This window comes from Rana temporaria, chromosome 2 (assembly GCF_905171775.1).
Source record: "Rana temporaria chromosome 2, aRanTem1.1, whole genome shotgun sequence".
In the NCBI taxonomy this organism is placed as follows: domain Eukaryota; kingdom Metazoa; phylum Chordata; class Amphibia; order Anura; family Ranidae; genus Rana; species Rana temporaria.
This window is the reverse complement of record NC_053490.1, coordinates 220,772,756-220,798,716: the sequence shown is the minus strand read 5'-3', so window position 1 is coordinate 220,798,716 and position 25,961 is coordinate 220,772,756. Positions and strand designations below refer to the sequence as shown.

Here is a 25,961-nt window from a genome sequence, read left to right as displayed (position 1 = left end):
CAGCAGATGAGACATGTACGGATCCTCTCGGGAAGTCAGCGGCGCATTGCGAGGGGAATATCTCCTAAACTGTACAGGTTTAAGAGATATTCTTTTTACCTACAGGTAAGCCTTATTATAGGCTTACCTGTAGGCAGGGCCGCCATCAGAGGGGTACAGGCAGTACACCTGTAAGGGGCCCGGAGGTCCCCAGGGCCCCTGGATGGCAACCCCCCTTTAAAAAAAAAAAAAAAAAAAAAACATTTTCTTTTTTCTTTTTATTAAAGGACCCAGAGCTTCCCAGGGGTCCGGAGGGCCCCAGATGACAACCCCCTTATATATATATATATATATATATATATATATATATATATATAAAATATATTTTTATTTCTTTTTTTGTAAGGGGCCCAGAGGCCTCTCAATTCACGCCCCCCCCCCGCTTCTCAATTAATTTGAGGCAGCAGCATCCCCCCGGTTCTCTGCTTCAGGGGTCCATGCCTGAAGCTGTGTAAGGGGCCCCATAATTCCTGATGGTGGCCCTGTCTGTAGGTAAAAGTAAAAAAAATTGACTATACAACCACATTAAGCTGGCCATACCATACATGAATAGAAAATCATTAGAAAAAAAGATCTGTCAAATGTGTTAATGCCATCATTGTATCGAATTACTTGTCGACATATTATCGATCATTAATTAAAGCGGTGGTTCACCCATAAAAACGACTTCCCCCTATTACACTGCCCCCCCGCATTACAATACGAATATGCCATTAATTTTTTTTGGCTGCTGTACATACCTGGGTACAGCTATTCACCCGTGTCCTCCGGGTTGCGAGTCCCGCGGGAGTGGGCGTTCCTACCATGGCGGTGATTGACGTTTTGACTAAAAAATGAGCTCCCCCCCGTCGCGTAAGCCGCGTCACGACTGGCGAAAGGAGCCGAACTGCGATGCGCAGGCGCAGTATAGCGCCGACTCGCCGTTCGGCTCCTTCCGCCAACGCGACGGGGGGAGCTCGTTTTTTAGTCAAAACGTCAATCACCGCCATGGTAGGAACGCCCACTCCCGCGGGACTCGCAACCCGGAGGACACGGGTGAATAGCTGTACCCAGGTATGTACAGCAGCCAAAAAAAAATTAATGGCATATTCGTATTGTAATGCGGGGGGGCAGTGTAATAGGGGGAAGTCGTTTTTATGGGTGAACCACCGCTTTAACCACATTTACGTCAAATCGTGAATGGGCCCTTGTATAAAGCGTAAAGGGTCGAGAATCGGCCACATCTAAAGGTAATTCAGGATGCCTTCTTTCATGGCCATAACTCATCTGACCACCAGAGGGAAGTAAAGAGCCTGCATGTATAGAGGGATGTCGGGGATGCCAGTGTTGATGTAACAGACAACATATGGCCACGGCCCAGCTGCTCCCGTCACACATTCTGTATCCTGCCCTCTGCTGTGTGTTTCCTAATAAGGAAATGGTGTTGGGGAGGAAGTAGTGTCTGGTGTAACAAGAAATTACTTCCCCCCCATTACTCACGCTGTGTGTTGGAGCTGCTGGTGAATAGAAGGTACTGTGATTGTATAGAACGTAGATTAACCAATCTAATGCTGAAAATAAATTTCATTGACCTATAGGAATATCGTATTTTCACAGGGAGGAGTAGCGCCGTGATTGTGTCCGGAATTAGACAAGATGCAGGTGAGTACCTGGAAAATCTCCACCATTGGATGTTCTACCCACCCCATTGGGTACACAGTATTCTTCCGCTTCTCTGTGCCTTTCCAATGGAACTCGTGTATGGGGCTTGTCCTATAATGTCCAGGGAATAATTCGAGTATTATGGACCTTCTACAAAGGTCTGTGTATGGAGAGGAGTAGGCAACCCGAGGCCCTCCAGCTATTGCAGAACTACAAGTCCCATCATGCCTCTGAGAGTAATTGTAACTGCCAGCCTTGCAATGCCTCATGGGAAATGTAGTTCCACAACAGCTGGAAGGCCCCAGGTTGCCTACCCCTGCTGTAAATCTGCTTGGTGACTTTTTTTTTTCCCCTTTTAACAAGCTTTTCACACTACTGATTTAAAAAGCGCATATCGTCTACGTTAAAGCGCGCTATCAGAAAAATTCCATACAAGCTACGATCGTTCAATTTCCGGTCGTATCTATGCGCCTGATTCTTAGAATCAGTTACGCATAGATTTCCCTTAGATCCGACAGGCGTAAGTCTCTTACGCCGTCGGATCGTAACTGCATATTTACGATGGCCGCTAGGGGCGTGTACGCTCATTTACGCGTCAAAATATGTAAATCAGTGAGATACGCGAATTCACGAATGTACGCCTGGCCGACGCAGTACAGTTACGCCGTTTACGTTAGGCTTTTCCCAGCGTAAAGTTACCCCTGCTATATGGTGGCGTAAGTGCGGCGTACCAATGTTAAGTATGGCCGTCGTTCCTGCGTCGAAATTTGAAAATTTTACGTTGTTTGCGTAACTCGTCCGTGAATGGGGCTGGACGTAATTTACGTTCACGTCAAAACCAATATACGTCCTTGCAGCGTATTAGGAGCAATGCACACTGGGAGATTTCCACGGACGGCGCATGCGCTGTTCGTGAAAAACGTCAATCACGTCGGGTCACAGAACATTTACATAAAACACGCCCCCCCTGTTCCAAATTTGAATTAGGCGGGCTTACGCCGGCCGATTTACGCTACGCCGCCGCAACTTACGGAGCAAGTGCTTTGAGAATACAGTACTTGCCCGTCTAAGTTGCGGAGGCGTAACGTAAATAGGTTACGTTACGCCCGCACAAGGATACGCCAAACTACGAGAATCTGGCCATCTTTCTACATAGTTGCTCCAGGCGGTAAAGGAAAGTGAGGAACACGGGGGAGGGGTGCTCAATATTCTTATAGTGTGTACCTCAGCTTTATTTACAGTATTCATGTTGGAAACCCTAAGGGTTGGTTTTACACTTTGCGGTTGGGGGTCAGGTAAAAAGCGGGCATTGGAACATGACCTATGAATGAGGCTGCACCGCATCTTCTTGCTGTGCATGTGGTTGCCGTGCGGTGATGGGGGCTTTTAGAGGTTAAAACAGGTGAGGAGGCTGCCGGCCAAACATACTCTGTAAAGTGATTCTCTGCAAAGCACTCTTCAGGAGGGCAATGCTAATGTAAACAAGCCTTGACACGTTTTATTTATCTGAGTTTGTCTGATTTCAGGATCCAAATGCAGACACAGAGTGGAATGATATTCTGCGTAAAAAAGGCATCCTGCCTCCTAAAGAGGTACCGAAGGAGGAAGAAGTGGAGGAAGAAGGGATTTTGACCCAGCAGTCCATTGGTGAGAATAATTACACTTTACTAATAAAAGGATAGTGTTCTGAGAAAAGGGGTGCTCACTTAAAGTGGTTATAAACCCTTACAGACCATTTAGACCTACAGGTAAGCCTAGATTAAGGGTTACCTGTAGGTGCAACAAATATCTCCTAAACCTACACGGTTAAAGAGATATTTGCAAGAAAGACGGCACTGATGTCTACAGCGCTTGCGCGCCATAGACAACGGCGCACTGAGCGTGCCGTTCCTGAATAGGACCGTGCCGTCCTTGATGGCTCCCGCGCGGGAATGACATCATCGGGGCTCCGGCCAGTCACAGCGCGGGAGCTGCAATACAAGGAAGTGAGATGGTGGAGGAGAGGAACAAGGGCCGCTGCGGGGGCTTCGATCTCAGGTAAGTAATTCATAATGAGCTAGTATGCTCATTATGTTTTTTTTTTTTTTTTTTGGTGGGTTTACTTCCTCTTTAAAGTGTTTGTTACCCCAGCATTTCGTATCCCTGATATGTGCCTGCTGTACTATGTAGTATTTGTATTTCTTCCTTTGTGTGAAATCCCTGGTAATCCTGGCAGTCCCTCTGCTTTCCTAATAAATACTGACCACACAAAGCAGTAAAGCACAGCTTGGTCAGTTCTCTAGCTTGCTTTCCTCCAATAATCGGACTTGTCCTAACGCTCCCTCTGCATAGCCTCTTACTGGGAAGCTCAGTGTGCTTCTGCTTCTCCTCCCCCAGCTCTTCTGCAGCTGAGAACAGAGAGAATGTGATCACTTATGAAAAAAATAGCTATACACAAATGTTTTGCCTTTTAAACTAATATGATGTTTTACAAGGTGCTTGTTTAAATTGCTTTAAGGGTTTTCCAACCGCAACATTTTTCGCTAGTTTTATGCCTGTATGTATTTTTGTATTTCAGTGAAAACATATGAGGATATGACACTGGAAGAGCTAGAAGAGAATGAGGATGAGTTTAGTGAGGAAGATGAGAGAGCCATAGAAATGTATAGGTGAGTAGTTGCTGGTTAATACCACAGGTTTAAAAATTGTAGCATTGTTGCCCAATCTGGATTTATTTTTTATTTTTTCCTTAAAACAATTGTAAACCCCACTTGGTCATTTTTACCTACAGGTAAGCGTATAATAAAGCTTACCTGTAGGTAAAATATATATCTCCTAAACGTGCACTGTCTTGGATATATGCAACCAGTAACATCACCGACGCATGCACTCAGCATACCTTGCCGGAAGCCGGAGCTTCGTGCTGGAACCGAGGGCTCGCGCACACAAGCGCGAGAGTGACGTCATCGCGCCTCCGGCCAATCAACCAGCCGGAGCGCGCAAACCCGGACGAAAGACAGGGAGAACATGTCAGCCCTCTCATCTGTGACATTACAACAGTGGAGGGCTTCATTCCAAGGTGAGTATTTCATAATGTGCTAGTAATCAATGCATACTAGCACATTATGCCATTGCCTTGCAGATGTTTTTTATTTTTTTGCAACATCTGCAGTTTACAACCGCTTTAAAATGAAACTTGATAACTTGTTTTTGACGGTGACTGAAATATGCTTTTCTTTTTCTCCAGTTTTTGTGAATCAACCATAATATTTCATATTTATGTTTTAAATCAAGTACCGTATTTATCGACGTATAACACGCACCCTTACTTTAAGAGGGAAGTTTCAGGAAACAAACTTTCCACAGCCCCCTGCGTATAACACACAGGCACAGCTTACCCTCTATTTTCAGGGTGAAAAAGTGAGTGTTATACGCCAATAAATTAAGTAGGTGGTTTTTGGTGAATTTGGGATTTCCTCTGGACAAATTCACGTCCTTTCACATGGGTCTCATCAGTTCAGTCACATTTTTCTTTAGGAAAAAACATATACAGTGAGGGGGAAAAAAAGTAATTTAATCCCCTGCTGATTTTGTACATTTGCCCACTGACAAAGAAATAATCAGTCAATAATTTTAATGGTAGTTTTATTTTAACAGTAAGAGACAGAATAACAACAAAAATATCCAGAAAAACACATTTCAAAAAAAGTTATAAATTGATTTGCATTTTAACCACTTAAGGACTGGAAGGATTTACCACCTTAATGACCAGGCCATTTTTTGTGATACGGCACTACGTTAGTTTAAAGCGGAGTTCCACCCAAATCCACTCCTCACCCCCTTACATGCCACATTTGGCATGTCATTTTTTTGGAGGGGGAGTGGGACTTCTTGTCCCACTTCCTCCTTCCGCCCAGGGACTGCTAAGGCGACACGTCATATCACCTTTTGGCGGCCCCTCCCTGTAAGCGATCGCCTGGGACACATGACAGGTCCCAGGCGATCGCCTGTCGAATCAGGTAGCGCAGTGCCGCGCCGCTCGTGCATGCACAGTGAGTGCCCGGCCTTGAAGCTGAAAGCTGTAAAAGCCAGGTGCCCACAGTTAGGATAGAGGTGCCGGTGGAGGGGGGGGAGGGGAGAGGAGAGGAGCTCCATGCGGCGTGTCGCTGGACAGTGGAGCAGGTAAGTGTCTGTTTATTAAAAGCCAGCAGCTATGCTTTTTGTAGCTGCTGACTTTTAATAAACATCAAAAAAGGCTGGAACTTCGCTTTAACTGACAGTTGCGCGGTCGTGCGACGTTGTACCCAAACAAAATTGACGCCCTTTTTTTCCCACAAATAGAGATTTATTTTGGTGGTATTTGATCAACTCTGAAGTCTTTTATTTTTTGCGCTACAACCAAAAAAAGAGTGACAATTTTGAAAATATATATTTTTTTTTTACTTTTTCGCTATAATAAATATAGTAGTAAAAAAATTATAAAAAATTCAATAAAACTATCCCCTATTTTGTAATAGCTATGAATTTTGCACAAACCAATCGATAAACGCTTACGTATCGGCCTAAACTGAGGACATTTTTTTTATATATTTTGGGGGGATATTTATTATAGCAAAAAGTAAAAAATATTGCATTTTTTTTCAAAATTGTCGCTCTATTTTTGTTTATAGCGTAAAAAATAAAAACCGCAGAGGTGATCAAATACCACCAAAAGAAAGCTCTATTTGTGGGAAAAAAAGGACGCCAATTTTGTTTGGAAGCCACTTCGCACGACCGTGCGATTGTCAGTTAAAGCGACGCAGTGCTGAATCGCAAAAACTGTCCGGGTCCTTTACCTGCCTAAAGGTCCGGGTCTTCAAAGTATAAATAAAAAATGTTTCTTGCCTAAAACAAACAGACAGAATGTTTGTTTATTTCTGTTTACATGTAGTGATGTCTAGAAAAATAGGAAAGAATGAAGACCATTCTCATTTTTTAAAGACCTAAACGTACTTGGACGTAAGCAGATGCACACACGGGTGGCCCCTGTCGGGCGGGCATGCTGGAGATACCTGGTACACATCATTTGCTTGAATCCCTCTCATGGAGCTATTATATTCTCCCAGCGGGTAGGTGTGGGGAGCCGTCCCTGCCAGGAGAGCACAATGATTACTGCTAGTGGCTCTAACCGATGGCAATAATTGCATGCTGAAAACCCAACAGACTGTACCCAAGTCGATCTACTGATCGACTTGGGTACAACCAATCAGCCTGCCTATAGATGAATCAAGCCATCAAACAAGATTTGACCCTTCTATGGCCCCATACACACGAGAGGATCCATCCGCTGAAAAATCTCAGCGGATCGTTTTCAGCGGATGGATCCCCTGGTGTGTATGCTCCAGCGGATCTTTATCCGCGGATATTTCCGAATTCCAGCAGATAAAAATTTGTTGACATGCCAACAAATCTATCCGCTGGAATCGGATCCCACGGATCGATCCGCTGGTCTGTACAGACTCACCGGATCCATCCGTCCGAGGGGATCCCCAACATGCGTCGTAATGAATTGACGCATGCGTGGAATTCCTTATATGACTGCGTCGCGCACGTCGCCGCGTCATCATCGCGGCGACGACACTGCATCGCCAGAGGATTTCGATTCGATGGTGAGTACACTCCATCGGATGGAAATCCGCGCAAATCCTCGAGAGGATTTATCCGCGGATACGGTCCGCTGGACCGTATACGCGGATAAATCCTCTTGTGTGTATGGGGCCTTAGGCTGGGTGAAGAGTGAATGGGGATTGCTGAAATAAAAGGACAGAACAGCAGGAAGTGACACACTGCAGCTGTATTTGTATCATAAGACCAATGTATGCAGTGACACTTGAGATCCTCCTGCTTTCTCTTACTTTTTGTCTCTGTTATTGATAATATTGATGTATATAGAATTCTTCTGTATACAGAATATTCTTTTTCAACCAGTGAAAACATTTCACACATTTAGGGAAGCTATATTAAGATTTGTAAAACATGCATTTTTACTTTCACCAGTAGTGTTTGTATGTGTTTTTTGTCTTTTATAGACAACAGAGACTGGCTCAGTGGCAAGCAACACAAATAAAGAATAAATTTGGGGAAGTGATGGAGATTTCCGGGCAGGACTATGTACAAGAAATAACAAACGCAGGAAAAGATCTTTGGGTGCTCTTGCACCTTTACAAACAAGGGTATGTATTATTCAGTGGTGATCCTTGTGGGATTTTATTGAATGTGTTTGTAAAAGCTGTAGAAACACTTTGAAGCATTTTGTACGTACTGTATTTATTGGCGTATAACACTCACTTTTTTACCCTGAAAATATCGGGTAAACTGTGCCTGCGTGTTATATGCAGGGGGCTGTGGAAATTTTTTTTCCTGAAACTTCCCTCTTAAAGTTAGGGTGTGTGTTATACGCCGATAAATACGGTAATTGAAAAATGTGTGTTTTTTTTTTTTTTGTTTTTTTTTTGGCTCTGTGTGTGTGTGTGTACACCAGTAATCCTTTTTATATCCGTGTTCTCCAAATTGCGGCCCAGGGGCCAGATGAGGGCCTTTGCTTGCTTTTATCCGGCCCTTGATATAAAACACTATTCTGCCCACTGACACCAAGAATGGGGCATATTTCCTGCCACCGACATCAACAGTGGGGGGCTATTTCTCCCACTGACCCCAACCTAGGGGGTCACTATTCATCTCACTAATACCAAAAATAGATCACTGTTTACTCCCACTGATGCCAGAAACCATTTCTAATCCCACTGACCACAGTCCGGCCTCCTAAAGTTTGAAACACGGTAAACTTGTTTGTAGACCCTTGCTTTATATTCTCATCATACCTTCCGTTTTTGAGTGACTCTATCATTTGGCCACTCCTTGCTTTTACTCTTTTACATCCGTTAGATAATTCTCATGTCAAACATTTTTTATTTTATTTTTTTCTCTGTTTTATTTTTAGAATCCCACTTTGCAGTTTAATAAACCAGCACCTAGCAGTGCTTGCAAGAAAGTTTAAAGATGTGAAGTTTGTGAAAGCCATTTCAACAACATGCATACCAAACTATCCTGATAAGAACCTACCCACCATCTTTGTTTATCGAGGTGGTGAAATTCGTGCTCAATTCATAGGACCTTTAGTGTTTGGTGGAATGAAGCTCACACAGGATGGTAAGTAAAAAGCCAATGGCCGTTAAAGACAATGGTGATATATATTGCAACCATTTCTGTGGACTTTTTTTTTTATGTACCCCCAGGTCTCAATTCTACATGTGCATAAATTGTAAGGTCTTTTCACATGTAGCCAAAACATTATAGCAGATTTCACTGGTAAAATTTGACTTTCAGAGGTTGTTGAGTATATATCTGTATGCTCATAGTAGGGATACAAGATTTGTAAGCTTGCTTAAAGTGGTTGCAAACTTCTAAGAAATATGAATAAAGCATATCTCTCTTTAGTGTGTACTTGTCTCAATCAAGAGCACTAAGTGTGATTTCTGTCTACTGCCTCCTTCATCTGCTATCGGCATGAGTCACTTCTGACACCAATAGAAAAAAAGGTGACAAGAGGGAGCTCCAGCACACAACCTGTGATTGAAAGCCTCAGATTTGTTCCTGTGTGCTGTATAAGGGGATGGGTGGCTGGGTGTGTTCTTTCCCTCCAATCAGCTCTCCTCTCATTGACATCTGCAGAGTGTAATTTCAGCCCCCTACCACCTGCTTTCTGAAAAATCAGACAAGCTTTTTAAATTTATCACTTTGAACAGCTGTGGAGAATAGAGGTCTGCAGATAAACAGGTACAACTTATGTAGGAGGCTTTGTTTCATCTCTGTGTATAACCTGAGGCCAGTAACTTCACTGGGTATATGTAAGGGTTTACAACCACTTTAAGGAACAGACTAAAGCCAGGTACACACTACGAAAAAAAAAAACTGCTCCGGAACCGCTGTACTAACCATGCGAGGTTAGTCCAGAGATCTCCCCCCGCTGAGCTGTTGTGTTCTGACAAGGGGATGATTGGCTGCTGGTTTTCCAGCATGCACGTCCGAGAGAAGCTGGACAGACTGACATACACACGGGCAGAATGGTGCCCTATTTATTGAACCGACAAATGTATTCTGCCTGTGTGTTATGGGGCTTAAAGTTTTTGATTCTATGAAGAGTGTGCAATCTATCTGTGCTTTAACACCCGAGTAGAAAAATATAAGGAATAAAATAATTTGTATGTGGTACATTGGGAGAACTTATTCTTAAAGCGGGTGTTCACCCTAAAAACGATTTTCTAACATTACATCCAGCTCACTCTCTACATTGACAGTATGCCGTTAGTTTTTTTTTTTTTTTGCTGTACATACCTTGTACAGCTATTTTCTTCCCCGGCTTCCGGGTAGGGCCTCCCGCGGGAGTGGGCGTTTCTATCCAGCAGGTGATTGACGTGATGACAAAAACGACCTCCACCCGTCGCATAAGGAGCGTCACGAGTTGCTGAAAGAAGCCGAACGTCGGTGCGCAGGCGCCGTATAGCGCCGACTCGCCGTTCGGCTTCTTTCGGCAACTCGTGACGCTCCTTATGCGACAGGTGGAGGTCGTTTTTGTCATCACGTCAATCACCTGCTGGATAGAAACGCCCACTCCCGCGGGAGGCCCTACCCGGAAGCCGGTGAAGAAAATAGCTGTACAAGGTATGTACAGCAAAAAAAAAAAACTAACGGCATACTGTCAATGTAGAGAGTGAGCTGGATGTTAGAAAATCGTTTTTAGGGTGAACCCTCGCTTTAAAGTGTATGTCTGTCCAAAAAAAATGTATAAATGTATTCTCTGGAATACATTTCTCCATGACTGATGCCTCTAAAAATGTTGTAAATCTAGCTCTTGATCTTCCAGAAATCTGGTGTGCTCCTAAATTCCTGTGTGACATGACATGGTACCTATATTGTACTGTAGTCCCAAGCAGTGTTGTTAGCCTTGCCTCTCTTCTGTACTAAAGAACACCTTCTTTCCTTATTTTAATAACATAAGAGGGAGTGTTCTATAGTCCAAGGGGGGGGGGGGGCTTGGATAGTAGGAATAGCTGCTTGGTATTTCAGTGCAGTGTCAACTCAAACAGGAAGTTAGTTTACAGGATTAACTGGTATTTTACTGTACTTTGTACTTTAAGCCCCCGTTCACACCAGTGCGACTTGTCATTTCCAAATCACATATGTCGCACCCCATTGCCAGCAGTACTGTGGAACCATTCATATTGCTGCAACTCATGTCGCAGCAATTACGAAAAAGGTTCCTGCACTACTTTTTATCAATTTCATTGCGACTTGCATAGATTTCTGTTAATGAAATCGTCAGTACAAATCGCACTGATATCGAATTGAAGTAGCGTTATTTTTAAAGCCGCACCAGTGTGAACCAGGGCTTAATAAGAGAAACCATGGGAAAATGTATACTGCATATTTGTTTCTGTAGTGTAAAATTAGTATATTTACAGTTCTAAATATGGGGATACTAATGGTGTGACTTCTGATTCCATAGAATTAGAATGGAAACTTTCAGAATCTGGAGCCATCAAGACAGACCTTGAGGAAAATCCCCGACAACAAATTCAGGATCAGCTCATGACTTCTATTAGGAGTGCCACAGTCACAAGCAAAAACAGTGACTCTGATGAGGACTAAATTTGGGGGTTCTAATTTATTTTATTTTTTTCTATTTTTCTTTTTGTACATTTGTTGTAATATATAACATCAAACATACTGGAGATGGTTACTTGTTGGCTTTGATTCTAAAAATAAAAGGATCTAATGTGGAAACCCAAAGGGTTTGTGGAAGTTTATTGTGTGCATATAATTCATTCTTTGGTCCCTTTTTCCTCCAGTTTAACAGGCAAATACATTTATTTACCATCAAATCTGTCAATTCAGGGAAGTAATCAAGGTGCCACACCCTACTTCATTTGCATATAACAGACAAGAAGACACACATGGGTTTTCGCGGGCACCAATTACTTTTTTCATAGAATGTTTTACTTCCTCTGTATTCCCCTGCAAAGTAAAAGCATAATGGGTTAATATGCAACACATACTAGCCCATTATGTGGCATTTACCTGCAAACGAAGCCCACAATGTTCCTGCTGGTGGAAGCATCCATCTTCACCCCTCTTCCTTCCGGGGCCGTGGACTCCTGCTCTGTGACTGGCCGGAGCCGTGTGATGTCACTCCTGTGCATGTGCGGGGGAGCCGCCAGTCACCCCACACATTGGGGGGCATTTTTTCACTGCGCATGCGCCATTGATGTCTACAAGGTAACTATCTCCTAAACGGCACACGGTAAGGAGATATTTGTAGTACATATAGGCAAGCCTTATTACGGTATATAAAAAAAAAATCCGTGGGCTGGGTGTGTTTACAACCACTTTAAAATGCATAACCTCAGTGAGGCCAGGGGGGTCCATTGCCCATAGGTGATAGATCCACTTGGTCTCCAGTTATAAGATTTGATTTTCAAAGTTCCCCCCTCTAGGATGCACAAAATGCACAGTGAGCCAGTGAAGGGATTGGCAGAGCAGTTCGCAGACACTGAGCGGTTGGTAAAAGTGGATGTATCTTGCAACAGCAGGATTCATGATGGACTGAAGGGGGATAGCCTATGTAAAGTTAAGCCAATGAGGAGGGAGTTGCAGTAGTCAAGGCAAGAGATAACCTAAGGAGTGAATTAGAAGCTTTGAGGTGTCATTGGTTCAAGAGAAGCTCCAGTGATATGTGTTTATTAAAAGTCAGCAGGTACAAAAACTGTAGCTGCTGACTTTTAATAAACAGACACTCATCTGTCCCAGGATTCAGCGATGTTCACCTGAGCAATTCTTTCCATCTGTCTTCTGTCCTAAGTATCTAAACTCTGGGCACCTGGCTGTGACGGCTTGCAGCTTCACAGGCGGGTACCCTCTGCCCGTGCATGAGTCATGCTGCAGTATTCTGGGAGAAGGAAAAGAGAACTTAAGTGGGACCAGGTATTTTTGGTTGTGTGTGTTTTTAGAAGCTAAGATTTTTATGCTAATGAACATGTTGAACTTGTTTACGAGCTTAGGACAGGAAGTGATGCTATAGGAAAGCCCATGTACTAGAGACAAAGAAGCTTTGCAGGACTCCGAGACACAAAAGGTAGTCTGGTAGACCACTCAAGGTGGTCCCCATGAGCATGTTTGGCCAAAACCAGTGACAGTCTCAGTGCTTATACGATTCTGGGTTATCAGTTGCTCTCTTTGTGGGAATTACCTTTTTGCTCCTGCCTAAGATGAGTGCTTATAGTCAAAGTGCATACACCTGGGGAGGAAGGATGCTACAGCTTATAGTCTAGTGAGTGTGCATTTGATTAAGGTGGTTGCACTTGTAGTGTAATGAAAGCAAGGATCTGCTGGAAGATCTTTATTTTTCTGAAAGTATATGTACTCTGATTTGCAAGAGACTTTCATTTGGAACATTGTTTTATATTTCTTTGTTATATTCACTCCTGCAGCATTTCACAATATTGTAAGTTTATGTATATCAAGCTTTGTTTGCCCTGCAGCCACAAGCGTTATCACAGAACAGATTGATTACGTAAATGAAAGTGTATTTGTTCCTGAAAATTTGCACTTCGTAAACTGTGCAAATATCATGTGACAAAAAAATGTAACAACCACCATTCTGTTCTCCAGGGCCTTTGCCTTCAGAAAATATGTAATATGTTTGGGTGTTCCAAATAATTATCTGGCAAAAACAATGCACATTTTTACATGTACGTGAGGTGTCAAAATTGGTATGGGCAGCAAGTGGTTAAAACCCCAAACACATTTTCTCAAGACAGACACCCTGTAGAATAGAATGATGGTAGGTCCAAGTTTTGGCCATAGAATATTTTCACAATGGTTTATATTAAGTGCAAACATTAATTTTAGGAAACAAAACCCAATGTTTTGGTAAAATATGATTGATTTGGTTGTGCAGAGCAAACTAATACCCAAAATGTCAAGCTTTAAACTTGTGCGCACAAAAACCTTTTGAGTACAGATCTCATTACTAGATGCAGAGGGAGGGGGAAGTACTCCTCTCTGTCATGTGACTGGAGCCTCCCCTAGGCTCTGAACAGTTGCAGTCTGACAGAAGCAGTGGTGCTGAATTGCTCATGAAACCAGCACTACAGCACCACTTCTGCAGCAACACAAAAAAAAAAGTGTCACGCAGCCAGCACCTGCTTAACCACTTAAAGCGGTTGTATAGTCCCCTAAAAAACAATTTATTTTTTTGGTCATCTGTAAGGCAAAAGGCATAATGAGCTAGTATGCACCACATACTAGCTCATTATGAAATACTTACCTTAGAACAAGGCATTGGTAACTTACTTGGTCCACGCCGAGGTAGCTGACCTGTTGCCTCGGCGTATCTTCCGGGTATCGCAGCTCCAGCGCTGTGAGTGGCTAGAGCCGCAATGTGGTATGCACGCGGGAGACTTCTTTCAAGCAAGGACCGGCATCTGCCAGGCCTTAAGCCGTGAATCCCCTGTGCGCATGCGCCACTGCAGTCAGCAGGTCACTGCATGGGGAATATACATTATTATTATAGGCGTACCTGTAGGTAAAAGTAAAAAATTTGACTATACAACCACTTTAAGGACCAAGCCTGTTTTTCAGACTCTGTGTTTACAAGTTAACCACTTAAGGACCGCCTCATGTACATATACGTCAGCAGAATGGCACAGGCAGGCACATCAACGTGTATATATACGTGCCCTGCTTGACGGGGGTCCCGATCAGGACCCCCCCGTACATGCGGCGGTCCCCGTGGCTTCAGGAGCGATCCGGGACGACGGCGCGGCTATTCGTTTATAGCCGCTCCCCGGAGCTGAAGAACGGGGAGAGCCGTGTGTAAACACGGCTTCCCCGTGCTTCACTGTGTCGGCGCATCGATCGCGTCATCCTATTTATAGGGAAGACACGATCGATGACGTCATTCCTACAGCCACACCCCCCTACACTAGTAAACACACACAAAGTAAACCCTAACTCCTACAGCGCCCCCTGTGTTTAACTCCCAAACTGCAACTGTCATTTTCACAATAAAGAATGCAATTTAAATGCATTTTTTGCTGTGAAAATGACAATTGTCCCAAAAATGTGTCAAAATTGTCCGAAGTGTCCGCCATAATGTCGCAGTCACGAAAAAAATCGCTGATCGCCGCCATTAGTCGTAAAAAAAAAAAGCAAAAAAACTATCCCCTATTTTGTAAACACTATAAATTTTGCGCAAACCAACCGATAAACGATTATTGCGATTTTTTTTACCAAAAATAGGTAGAAGAATACGTATCGGCCTAAACTGAGGAAAAAAAATTATATATGTTTTTGGGGGATATTTATTATAGCAAAAAGTAAAAAATATTGCATTTTTTTCAAAATTGTCGCTCTATTTTTGTTTATAGCGCAAAAAATAAAAACCGCAGAGGTGATCAAATACCACCAAAAGAAAGCTCTATTTGTGGGGGAAAAAGGACGCCAATTTTGTTTGGGAGCCACGTCGCACGACCGCGCAATTGTCTGTTAAAGCGACGCAGTCCCGAACTGTAAAAACCCTTTAGGCAGCATTTTGGTCCGGGGCTTAAGTGGTTAAACAAAGTTTTTTTTTTATTTTTTTGCTAGAAAATTACTTTGATCCGCAAAACACTTTTTTTTTAACACCTTAGAGAAAAAAAATGTCCCTCAGTGCCATACTTTTTCACACCGGGTTTAAGCAGCAGTCTTACAAGCACACTTTTTTTGAACAGGAAAGGTAGCCCAATTTTTTTTTTATATTGTGAAAGATAATGTTACGCCGAGTAAATTGATACCCAACATGTCACGCTTCAAAATTGCGCCCGCTGGTGGAATGGCGTCAAACCTTAAAAATCTCCATAGGCGACGTTTAAAAAAAATTCTACAGGTTGCATGTTTTGAGGTATAGGCCTAGAATTATTGCTCCGACGATCGCGCCGATGCCTCACGTGTGGTTTGAACACCATTTTGATATGCGGGCGCGGCTCTCGTATGCATTCGCTTCTGCGTGAGCTCATTGGGATGGGGTACTTCAATAAAAAAATTGGGTCACTTTTATTCCTATTACATGGAATGTAAACATCCCTTGTAATGGAAAAAAGTATGACAGATCCTCTTAAATATGAGATTTGGGGGTCAAAAAGACCATCTCATATTTGGACTTAAATGCAATAAAAAAATAAATAAAAATGTTGTCATTTGAAAAAAATAACAAAACAAATTCCTTTACGACGTATGGGCGGAAGAGACGATTTGACAGCGCTTCTGCCCTGCATGATATGGAGACGGGTGGGGGCCATCTTCCCCTCACTCGTCTACATGCACAGCAAGGAAAGGACCACCACCGATAAACGTGACCTTGCGTATCCACCGCAGAGACCACTTTTATCTTGTAGAAAACCTCCCACTGAAGAACAGGGTACCCAGGTTATGGTAGCTAGCTGCTACCATAACAACGGTATTCCTCCTCAAACAGAGGACGTATAATGACAGTGGGCAGTCCGGAAGTAGTCAAGTACGCCACTGTAGGGGGGGCAGCCTTGAATCTAGCTCCACCATCTTCCGGGTGGATCCATCAGACCATTCAAGCTTAAGGCTGGGTTCACAACTATGCAAATTCGCAGGCATTTTAAAATACATTAATTTGAATGAGGCTGGTTCACATATCTGCAGTGCATTCGCACTCCACATTGCCCAAAAAACATTTGCGTTTCCTAGGCAGTGCGGCCTGGCTCAGGTGCAAATTCTGGCCCATTATCTTCTATGGGAACGCATCTGATTGGCAGATGCGTCCTGTTATGAACATGAATTCTCTCCCCCTCCTCACTACACCTCCCCCTCTCAGCTGATCTGCAGCTACAATGGAGAGGAACCATTGAACAGCTGCTTTTCCTCTTCGCAGGGAAAACGGAGCTGGAATTCGCACCGGACTGGTATGAACCCAGCTTTAAAGTCTTTGGTTGTTTGTGCCAATAAAGATGGACTAATAAGACATCAGTCTTTAGCTGCTTATTTTTTTTTTTTTCATCCTTCATGTGTTAGGCGCATGGATGGCTCAGTTTGCCACCAACATTTCAAGCAGTGGATGGTTTGGCTTAGGAACAGATGAAGACATCATTAAACATATTATACAGAATTTATATAGTGCTAACAATTTGCACAGCACTTCACAATATAAAGAGGGACAGTACAATTACAACACCATTGAATAAAAAAGGATTAGGACGGCAGAGGTCCTAAAATAACTCATTAAGCCAAGAGTGTCCTCTCCATAACACAGAAGAGGTCAATTACCTTAGGGCACTAGCAAAAAAACGATGATTCACAGAGTGGGTTTAGGGGGATGCCCATGGGGTGTTTTATCAAAAGCTTAGCTAGTGTCCAAACACCTGATGGTACCAGCCTAAACACCAAGGTCTGTGATATTCAAGCCTGTATCCTGTAAAATTAAGATAATCCATTTCTCATGGTCCATTGAGGACCACAGGTCCCATCTCCTGTGTACTTATATTTGTTGCTCATTATGCCGCTTGCAACATGCTGGTCATATAAGGGATTATCGTATAGGCCTAGCTTAACATTTCTGAAGTGTCCAATCCTTCTGTAGGAGGCAGTATAACCAACTTGTCAAATACCCATCTCTCAACAGATTCCAATAGAAAGGGAATATTCTTCTTTAGGACTTGACAGGAAACAGGCCAAGTATTCAAAGACCATGGGTTATAGGCCCAAGGTTTCACATGATTGACAAAGGCAAACATATTCATGACATGGGCCCCCCCCCCCCCCCCCCACCATGAGCTTTGTCTCAGTTTTTTTTTAGCAAGCAAGGACTAGTGGGCAAGGGTGGTCTGTGTCCTGCACTCCAAGATATTGAATAAGTAAAAATTACTCATCTTAATTGTACAGGACACAGGCATAATATTCATAGACCATGGGATGTCTTCCTCATGCAATAAACAAGGAGTGGGTAAAACCAAGGCAAATAGAATGTGCAACAGGTCCCCACACCCATGGGTTGACTAACCAAAAAACAGAATGCCACGTGTACAGTGTAACTAGAGTCCCCCCATTGCCTGGAATGAACATATCCTCTGGGATAAGAGCGAATAAGCAGGTCAGACAAATTAACCACTTTACTACCACACACTTTCACCCCCCGCCCAGGCCATTATTCAGATGTCAGCACTGTCAAACAGTGGAGTTTCACGTTTCAGACCGCAGGCCTGAAATTATCAAATTGGTGGACCCAATTGGCAATGGAAGCTTTGGAAGCTGCCTTCCCCTTGTGTCCTGGTAAAACAAAAAAGGAGTCTGATCCTCGGATCTCCGCAGATCTAGACAATTAAGTGCTGTTGCAAGTATGAAGGGTGAGAGTCAGAAACTGGAAAGGATGTTCCTCTACTGCCAAACGCAGGAACCTTTGATGAGGTTGAAAGATAGGTATGTGTAAATACGTGCCTTTGAGACCGATGAAGGCCAAGAAGTCTCCCATCTGGAACAAGGCTACTACCGAGTGGACCGACTCCATCTGAAAGGACGGGATTAAGAGATGCTGGTTCAGGGATCTTAGATCCAAAATAGGCCTTGTGACCCCATTTGGTTTTTGAACCAGGTTTGAATAAACCCCGATATGGGGACCTGTATAATCACTCCCTGATGCACTAAATCAGGGGTGTCAAACTGGCGGCCCTCCAGCTGTTCCGAAACTACAAGTCCCATCATGCCTCTGCCTGTGAGAGGCATGCTTGTAACTGTTGGCCTTGCAATGCCTCATGGGACTTGTAGTTTTGCAACAGCTGGAGGGCCGCCAGTTTGACACCCCTGCACTAAATTATCTAGTGCCTGAAATAATAGTCTCTTTTTGGAGGATCCGAAGGAATGCTGGATTTTAGAAACCTGGGGAGCAAACAGTACCTCCCTCCCCCCGCAATTACAGTTTGTAACCACCTTATACTGTTCAGGTGACCCACTCGTCCTTCACCACTGTTCCCCAAATGTCCACAAAGTGAAGCAGCCTTCCCCTACACTCAATAGAGTGGGGGGCATCCCTTCAAAAGAAGAACTTTGGGCCCTGGCTTTCTGGCCCTGTGGCTTTCCCCTGGCTCGTGCACCCTGTTGGCAGCTGAACTGCCTTGGTGCTGAGACAATGAGGAAAGGGCCCCTGAGGTTTTAAATGAGGGGCGCCTGGCAGAGAGCTTCTTCTTTTGGATACATTTGTCCAAATGATCACTAAAGAAGCATTCCCCAATGGAAGGGGAACCCTGCCAACAACTTCTAAAAAAAAAGCTTGGGTGACCAGTTCTTAAGCCACAGAAATCTGTGCATGTGTACAGACAGGAGAGCAAAACGAGAGTCTTGCTGTATTGAATTCTTCAAGGCATCTACAGCAAAATACAGTGCTTGAGGTATATTTGCCCTACTGTCAGCGGGATCATCCTCCTGGTTAGGCTTGTCAGGCTGTCTAACCTGATCCTTTAAGGGCTGGCAGACTCCAATTGCTGCAACAGCTGGCTGAATAGCTGAACTGGCCAAAGAAAAAAGGAAGCCCTTAGTAGTGACTCCAGTTTGTCAACATGGTCCTTCAAGCCCTGTGCATTACACAAACAAGTCAAGTTCTTGTTTAAGGAAGAGACTGCAATTAGGGCTGGCATGCTCCATTTCTTAAACTTTTCGTCCAAGGAATATAAAAGGGGAAACCTTAGGAGGAACAAAAATCCTGTCAGGATGTTCCCAATCAGCATACGCCGCTTGCTCCAGCAGAGGGTGCAAGGGGAAAGCCTGTGCAGCCAGAGAAGGCTTCAGGGACACCAAAGAGGACCAGGGAGGCTCAGAAGCCCTTAGCAGGAGGCAACTTCAAGGCAGAACAAACCAGCTCGGCAAGAGTCTGGATCAAAAGCATCTGTGACTGAGAGGCCAATACAAGCTGGACATCATCTGGCCCAGGTCCCTCAGAAGCAGACTCATCTGCCTGGCCTTCCACAGAATCCTTAGCAGTTAGCTCTTCACCCTCATCGACCCATACCTGCTTCAAGTTAGGAGGATCAGGGGAGAGTGATCTGTGACGCTTCCTGCCACCCTGCGGGATGGAGACAATCATGTCGGCTATCCTGTTCTCTAAACCAGCTAAAGCAGAGGACAGATCATCCCCATTGACAAATGCTGAAGCAGCAGTGTTGACAGGCACAATACAAAACAGGTGCAGCGGCTCAGATTGCCCAGAACAGAAGCCTCTGGTCTTTCAGGGGATACAACACTAGGGTTTTGACTTGGCTCCTCAGGCTCTACGGACGATACAGATGTTCCTTTCCCAGTAGTGTTAGCCCCGCTCCTCTTTTTTGAGGACATTGTAAGCCACAAAAAGGGAGTACCTGGGTTTAGTATTTGACACCACCCCAGAAGGGAGATCCTTTATTAGGGCTCACCAAGCCCCTATGCAACAATCCTGCCAAGCACCTTTTAGCCTACCAACCAACACTTGGGAGGACTTGCCTGAGCCGGATAAGGAGGAATGAACTGCTGAAGTGAACTGGTTCAGAGCCTGCTCTGTGTCCCACAACTGTCCCTTGGAAGCGCTGCATGTCAGCCTCTCTGTTTAAACAAGATGGCTATGCGCTGGGATGCTCTGCGCGGTCACGGACAAAGTGCACAGCTGTGTACAAGCGAATCTTCGTGCACCACCCTTGGAGCTACAGCACATTTGCGGCTGTGTAGCCATGGTCGCCAACACAGCTGTGAACCCATGTGTGCCAATAGCGAACCAACATGCGCAATGGCAAATCCCTGTGTGTAGACTCATCCATAAGTATCTAAGACATGGTACTCCTACCCAAACACCAGCAGCTAGCCCAAACACCACCCTGCGGTCACCACCACATAGGCATCTAGCCTTTTGCTTGTTTGACAGCTTGTTACACACATGGGGCACAATAAGGTGGTTTCACTTACCTTAGAAACTTAGAGCCAAATCTTCACCCATTACAGCTGGTTCCGTCACTTGGGGACCTTCAAGAACTAAATACCCCTTTCAGGGTTTAGGGTCTGCTCCCTTGGACCTGTACAGCACCCTGAAGGAATGCCTTAGCTCTGTAGTGTCCATGATTCCACTACGCAGGGTCAAGTGCCCTAAGGTTGCATTACAGGCAAAACCTTGCAGGGTCTTTGCATCTTTGCTCAGGAACCATCTATTTAACCACTTCAGCCCCAGAAGAATTTACCCCCTTCCTGACCAGAGCACTTTTTGTGATACGGCACTGACGCTTTTTTACCGCTGCAGTTTTAATTTTTTGCGCTATAAACAAAAAAAGCGCGAAAATTTTAAAGAAAAAAAAAAGCTACATTTTTTCTATAATAAAAAACACATTTCTTTCTCAGTTTAGGCAGATATGTATTCTACACATTTTTGGTTAAAAAAAAAAAAAAAAAAAAAAAAAAAATCACAATAAGAGTATAGTGATTTGTTTGCACAAAAGTTAGAGCGTCTACAAAATGAGGGATAGATTTATGGCTTTTTTTTTTTTATTAGTAATGCCGGCGATCTGCGATTTTTATCATGACTGCAACATTATGGCGGACAAACTTTTTGGGACCACTGTCATTTATACAGTGATCAGTGCTATAAAAAAAAACACTGATTACTGTGTAAATGACACTGGCATGGAAGGGGTTAAACACTAGGAGGCGATCAAGGGGTTAAGTGTGTCCTAGGGAGTGATTCTAACTGTGGGGGGTGGGCTACCACTGACATGACAGCGATCACTGCTCCTCATGACGGGGAGCAGTAGAGCCCCGTCATGTCACTAGGCAGAACAGGTCTACCAGTGTCCATTTACCTAGAGATGGCATATAACCCCAGTAATGAATAATAGCCCAACTCTGTGTCCTGTAATGTATGATAAAGAAATGCTGTTTTCGAGTTAGTTACTGCAAATGCTCACCAAGATATTGCCAGCATAGTTGGCCAATCAATATCATCATGTTAAGATCAATAAATACCAAAGCAATTTTCACTCAACTTTATTTACAATACCAACATTTAAAAAATAAGTATGTTCTTACAAGTGCACAAAGAATTTCTTTACACAAATGTAGATCTATGTACGGTCAAATATTTTATTCTGTTTAGATAGAAACAGAACTAGAAGGTAATCCTGGAGGGAAAATTGCCTCTTATTTTAACAGGAATTTAGAGAAGTAGTGAAAGAAAACAAAGGCCCACTCAAACATGGACAAGCTATATACTGAATCACCGATACTGTATGGATTTGAATACCCAGTTTAATAGGAAATTCTTTATATTATTCTGACTGAGAAAGAGAGGCCCCCCTTCCTTGTAACATTGGATCCATAGCCTCATCGCTTTGAATGTTTAACAGATTGAAGTATATCGCAATACAATGGATCCAGTAGTGTAAGGTTATCTGAATGGCGGCACTGTAATATCATCATACCTGCAGACAGTAAAACCATGAAGCTGTAAGGAAGGGAGACCAATCTGCATTAATAAATGAAGGTTTAAAAACAGATGGGAGAAATTTCCATTTGATCTAGAAACTCAATAACAATGGTTAATAACCATCTCATTTAGGGTTCGGATAACGGTAGATTATTTTGGCATTCTTCAAACTTTCTCTGAAAAGAATCTGCCAGCTCCTGGGTTTTGAATCTTACTGCAAATTGCTCAACATTGGGCTCTGCACCTGCAACGGAAAAGCAATTGTGTTTAGTCATTAACCTGAAGATCATATTTACACCAACAAGATTTATCATCTCAGCCTGCATATACGCGAGTGTTGATCAGGTTCAGTAACTTACAACATGCATACATAAACCAATCCTGAGAGAAAGTATGTAAAACGCCTGTATACCAAGCACCACAAGAGAGTACCTAAATAAATACTGCAAATGTACCCAAAGAGGCAATGGAAACCCATTGAAATCCCATTTTTGTGTATGGGAAAAGTAGACAGTTTCCACCGGCATCTTACAATGCAGCACAAGATTCCGGAACAACCTCTATTGCCAGGGCCGAACATTGACACATTTGGATGGGGAGGGAAGGATGTCCCCAAGGCTGTGCAAAGAATTTCAGCAATCTTTATTTTAGATGCCTGCTTGCTTACACAAATTTATATTTTTAACTTAATACTGTAGCGGGTTAGTAAAGTCTTGCACTTTTGTTTTAGCCAAAGAACAGTCACAGCACGTTACCTGCCAGCATGCTGCAGAGTAGGACCATTGCTTTCTGTGGGGAAGAAGTGATGCCTTTACAAAGGTCTGACTCACCCCAAGCTGACAGCCAGGACTCCTTAATCAGTAGGGAGCCTGAGCTTTACTCAATGTAGGGCTATAGGTCTACTCAATAAGGGGCAGATCACTACTTCCACAAATCAAGACCAAGGCTCCCACTCTGCAGCTGCTGATAGGGGACATTTTTCTATTCAAGCTGTGGCTGTCCTAGAAAGAAAAAACAAAATGGTAAGACACTGAACATCTTTAGTTTTTATGCCCCTTAGGGCTGGGTTCACATCTTTGCATGCGGCTCACAGCAGGGGTCGGGTGCATCCCCGTTCACAATTTCAGGTCAGATTTCAGCCTGAATTTGGACCCGAAACTGACCAAAAGACACAGGGCTCTCTTGTGCAGATTTGCGCCGCAGCGGAGATATGTGAATTGGCTCCATAGAGAGCTGGTCAAAATCACTTGCTATTGTGAATTTGTTGCGGGTTCCCCCGCATCCAATTCGCAACAGTGTGAACCCAGCCTGAAATGTATTTAGACGGAATGGTGAATTTAATGAACGAATTGGGCTCCGTAGCTTGTAAAATCAAGAACTTTGCCTGGAAAAAAAAAAAATAAAAAAAAAAAAAAAAAAAGTGTGTGGTCTGACCTATACTAATATGATGGGTGCAGCACTTAGCAGGCACTGGTCATATAAATCAGGGATATGCAATTAGCGGTCCTCTAGCTCAGTGTTTTTAAACTCCAGTCCTCAAGGCACACCAACAGGTCATGTTTTTAGGATTTCCTTAAGGGTCCTTTCACACTAGCGGACCGTTCGTCCGCTCATTACAAGTCCGTTAACGGACTTGTAATGAATCCCTATGAGAACGCATCCGTTAGCGGATGGAGCATCCGCTAGCGTCCGCGTCAGTCGGGATCCGCTTTTCCGAACGGAAGAAACCCTATTTTTCTTCCGTTCGGGGGAACGGACCTGATGCAGACGGACAGACGGTCCGTCTGCATCAGGTTCCCCATAGGGGACAGCGGAGCAGAGACAGGGCGGTCCCTGCACTGTGTGCGGGGACCGCCCTATCTGCCGACAGCTGAGCGGGGATCCCCGCTGAGCAGACGGAGACACACGGAGCGGACCCGGAAACGGTCCGCTTCGTGTGAAAGAGCCCTTAGATGAAACGACTGTGGTGATTACTAAGGCAGTGAAACTAATCAAATCGCCTGTTCAAAATAATGGAAAGCCTGAAAACATGACCTGTTGGTGTGCCTTGAGGACTGGAGTTGAAAAACACTGCTCTAGCTATTGCAGAACTACAAGTCTCATGAGGCATAGCAAGACTGACAGCCACAAGCATGACACCCAGAGACATAATGGGACTTGCAGTTTTGCAACAGCTGGAGGTCCGCTAATTGCATATCCCTGCTATAAATAAATATAAGATGTATTCATGTAAACATACTTCGTAGATATGTTAAAACAAAACTAGTGTGAGAGTGCTCAATTAATTAAAAGTGAATTAAACATTTTCTGGGATCAAAGTTTTCACCCAAGATTTACACATTTTCCCAACTGAACACTAGATTTTAAAAAAAAAAATAAAGGGAGGGAATCTTCAGTGAAAAATTCCCCTTTATTGGGGGGCCAGCAGATTGTAGAAACTAGTTGCAAAGGGAATTCACATGAACATCTGTTTATGTTCTATAGGCTATGAAATGTGTGATGAAATATGCCAATTGCAGTATCCAGCGTTAGAACCTTTAATGCAATTGAAGAACCTCCAAAAAAAAAAAAGCGTGTATTGCAAGTTGGTCATTATCACACCAATTATGGAAATCCTAGGGCACAATGCACCACTGTTAGGTGCCAATATTTAAAGTGGCGTTCCACCCAAAAATGGAACTTCCACTTTTTGGACCCCCCTCCGGTGTCACATTTGGCACCTTTCAGAGGGAGGAGGGAGCAGATACCCGTGTAATACAGGTATTTGCTCACACTTGCTGGCATAGACCACTGCCGTGATAGCAGTGACTTACGCCACTTCTGGCGCCTACTCTGTCCTCCACCGCTGTCTTATGGGAGACACAGGTCCCAGATGACAGCAGGGACCAGAAGGGACGAGCAATTCGCACATACGCAGTAGGAAACCAGGAAGTGAAGCCACAAGGCTTCACTTCTTGATTCCCCTACCGAGGATGGCGGCGGCAGCAGCCGACGGACAGATCGGCTTTGGCTGTCGACATCGCGGGCGCCCTGGACAGGTAAGTGTCCATATATTAAAAGTCAGCAGCTGCAGTATTCTTAGCTGCTGGCTTTTAATACTTTTTTTTGGGCGGAGCTCCACTTTAAACACATTTCATATTCCTCATACGTGCCTGCTGTACCATGTACTTGTATGAAAATGTATTCCCTGCAAGTCCCTCTGCTTTCCTATTAAAAACTGACCACGATAAGCAGAACACCCTGATCCGTTCTATAGCTATGCTGGGAACCCCACCCCCCACAGACTTTCACTGGGAAGATCAGTGTCCTGCTGTTTCTCCTCTCCTAGCACGTATGCAGCTAAAAACAGAGGAATGTGATCACCATTTAAAAAAATAAAATAAAAAAGGTGGGCATCTAATGCTTTTTAGAGCTACACACATTTTTTGTTAAGCCGAATGTGTTGCCTTACAAGGTGAGGGTCTACAATCACTTTAACGTCTCCTGGCAAATTACTAATGGGAGTACATGTTCATCTATAAAGACAGCTGGTGCCCTGAAATGGACTAAATGCTAGCAACCGTTCATCCATTCCACCTATAAAAACAATTTTGCTAAAAGGATTCTATGCAAAGAAAACATTGCTCTTTTACCTTTCCTGCCATCTGTTGGCACTTTCCACAGTAGGGAAAACAAACCAGCAGCTAAAAATCTTGCAGAACACAGATACTTCCAGGAGTGTTTAATTTCTGATCCAACTCTGCACTCAAGTGGTTTGAATCGCCAACCCCTA

At 43.8% G+C, this 25,961-nt stretch overlaps 2 protein-coding genes across 2 annotated transcripts in view; one reads left to right on the top strand and one right to left on the bottom strand.

The window, feature by feature from the left end:
* The first annotated feature begins 1,417 nt into the window (after positions 1–1,417).
* PDCL3 (phosducin like 3) lies at positions 1,418–11,487 on the top strand. Its single transcript, XM_040336471.1, has 7 exons — positions 1,418–1,549; positions 1,636–1,680; positions 3,207–3,327; positions 4,238–4,328; positions 7,728–7,871; positions 8,639–8,847; positions 11,204–11,487. Exons 2-7 carry the CDS (start codon positions 1,675–1,677, stop codon positions 11,344–11,346), a joined length of 714 nt encoding a protein of 237 aa, XP_040192405.1. The 5' UTR covers positions 1,418–1,549; positions 1,636–1,674; the 3' UTR covers positions 11,347–11,487.
* Positions 11,488–21,734: 10,247 nt separating this feature from the next.
* LOC120926499 (E3 SUMO-protein ligase RanBP2-like) overlaps positions 21,735–25,961 on the bottom strand; it is a 153,456-nt gene continuing 149,229 nt past the window's right edge. The window contains exon 28 of the mRNA XM_040336469.1: positions 21,735–22,433. Within this exon, the coding sequence (XP_040192403.1) occupies positions 22,318–22,433 (116 nt within the window). The 3' untranslated portion in view covers positions 21,735–22,317. The remainder of the gene's footprint in view (positions 22,434–25,961) is intronic.

What these genes read in the sequence shown, in the direction of transcription:
- PDCL3 (XM_040336471.1), top strand. An exon ending in TTGCACCTTTACAAACAAGG is followed by an intron (nt 7,872 to 8,638) that starts GTATGTATTATT and finishes TTTTATTTTTAG; the next exon opens with AATCCCACTTTGCAGTTTAA. An exon ending in AATGAAGCTCACACAGGATG is followed by an intron (nt 8,848 to 11,203) that starts GTAAGTAAAAAG and finishes CTGATTCCATAG; the next exon opens with AATTAGAATGGAAACTTTCA.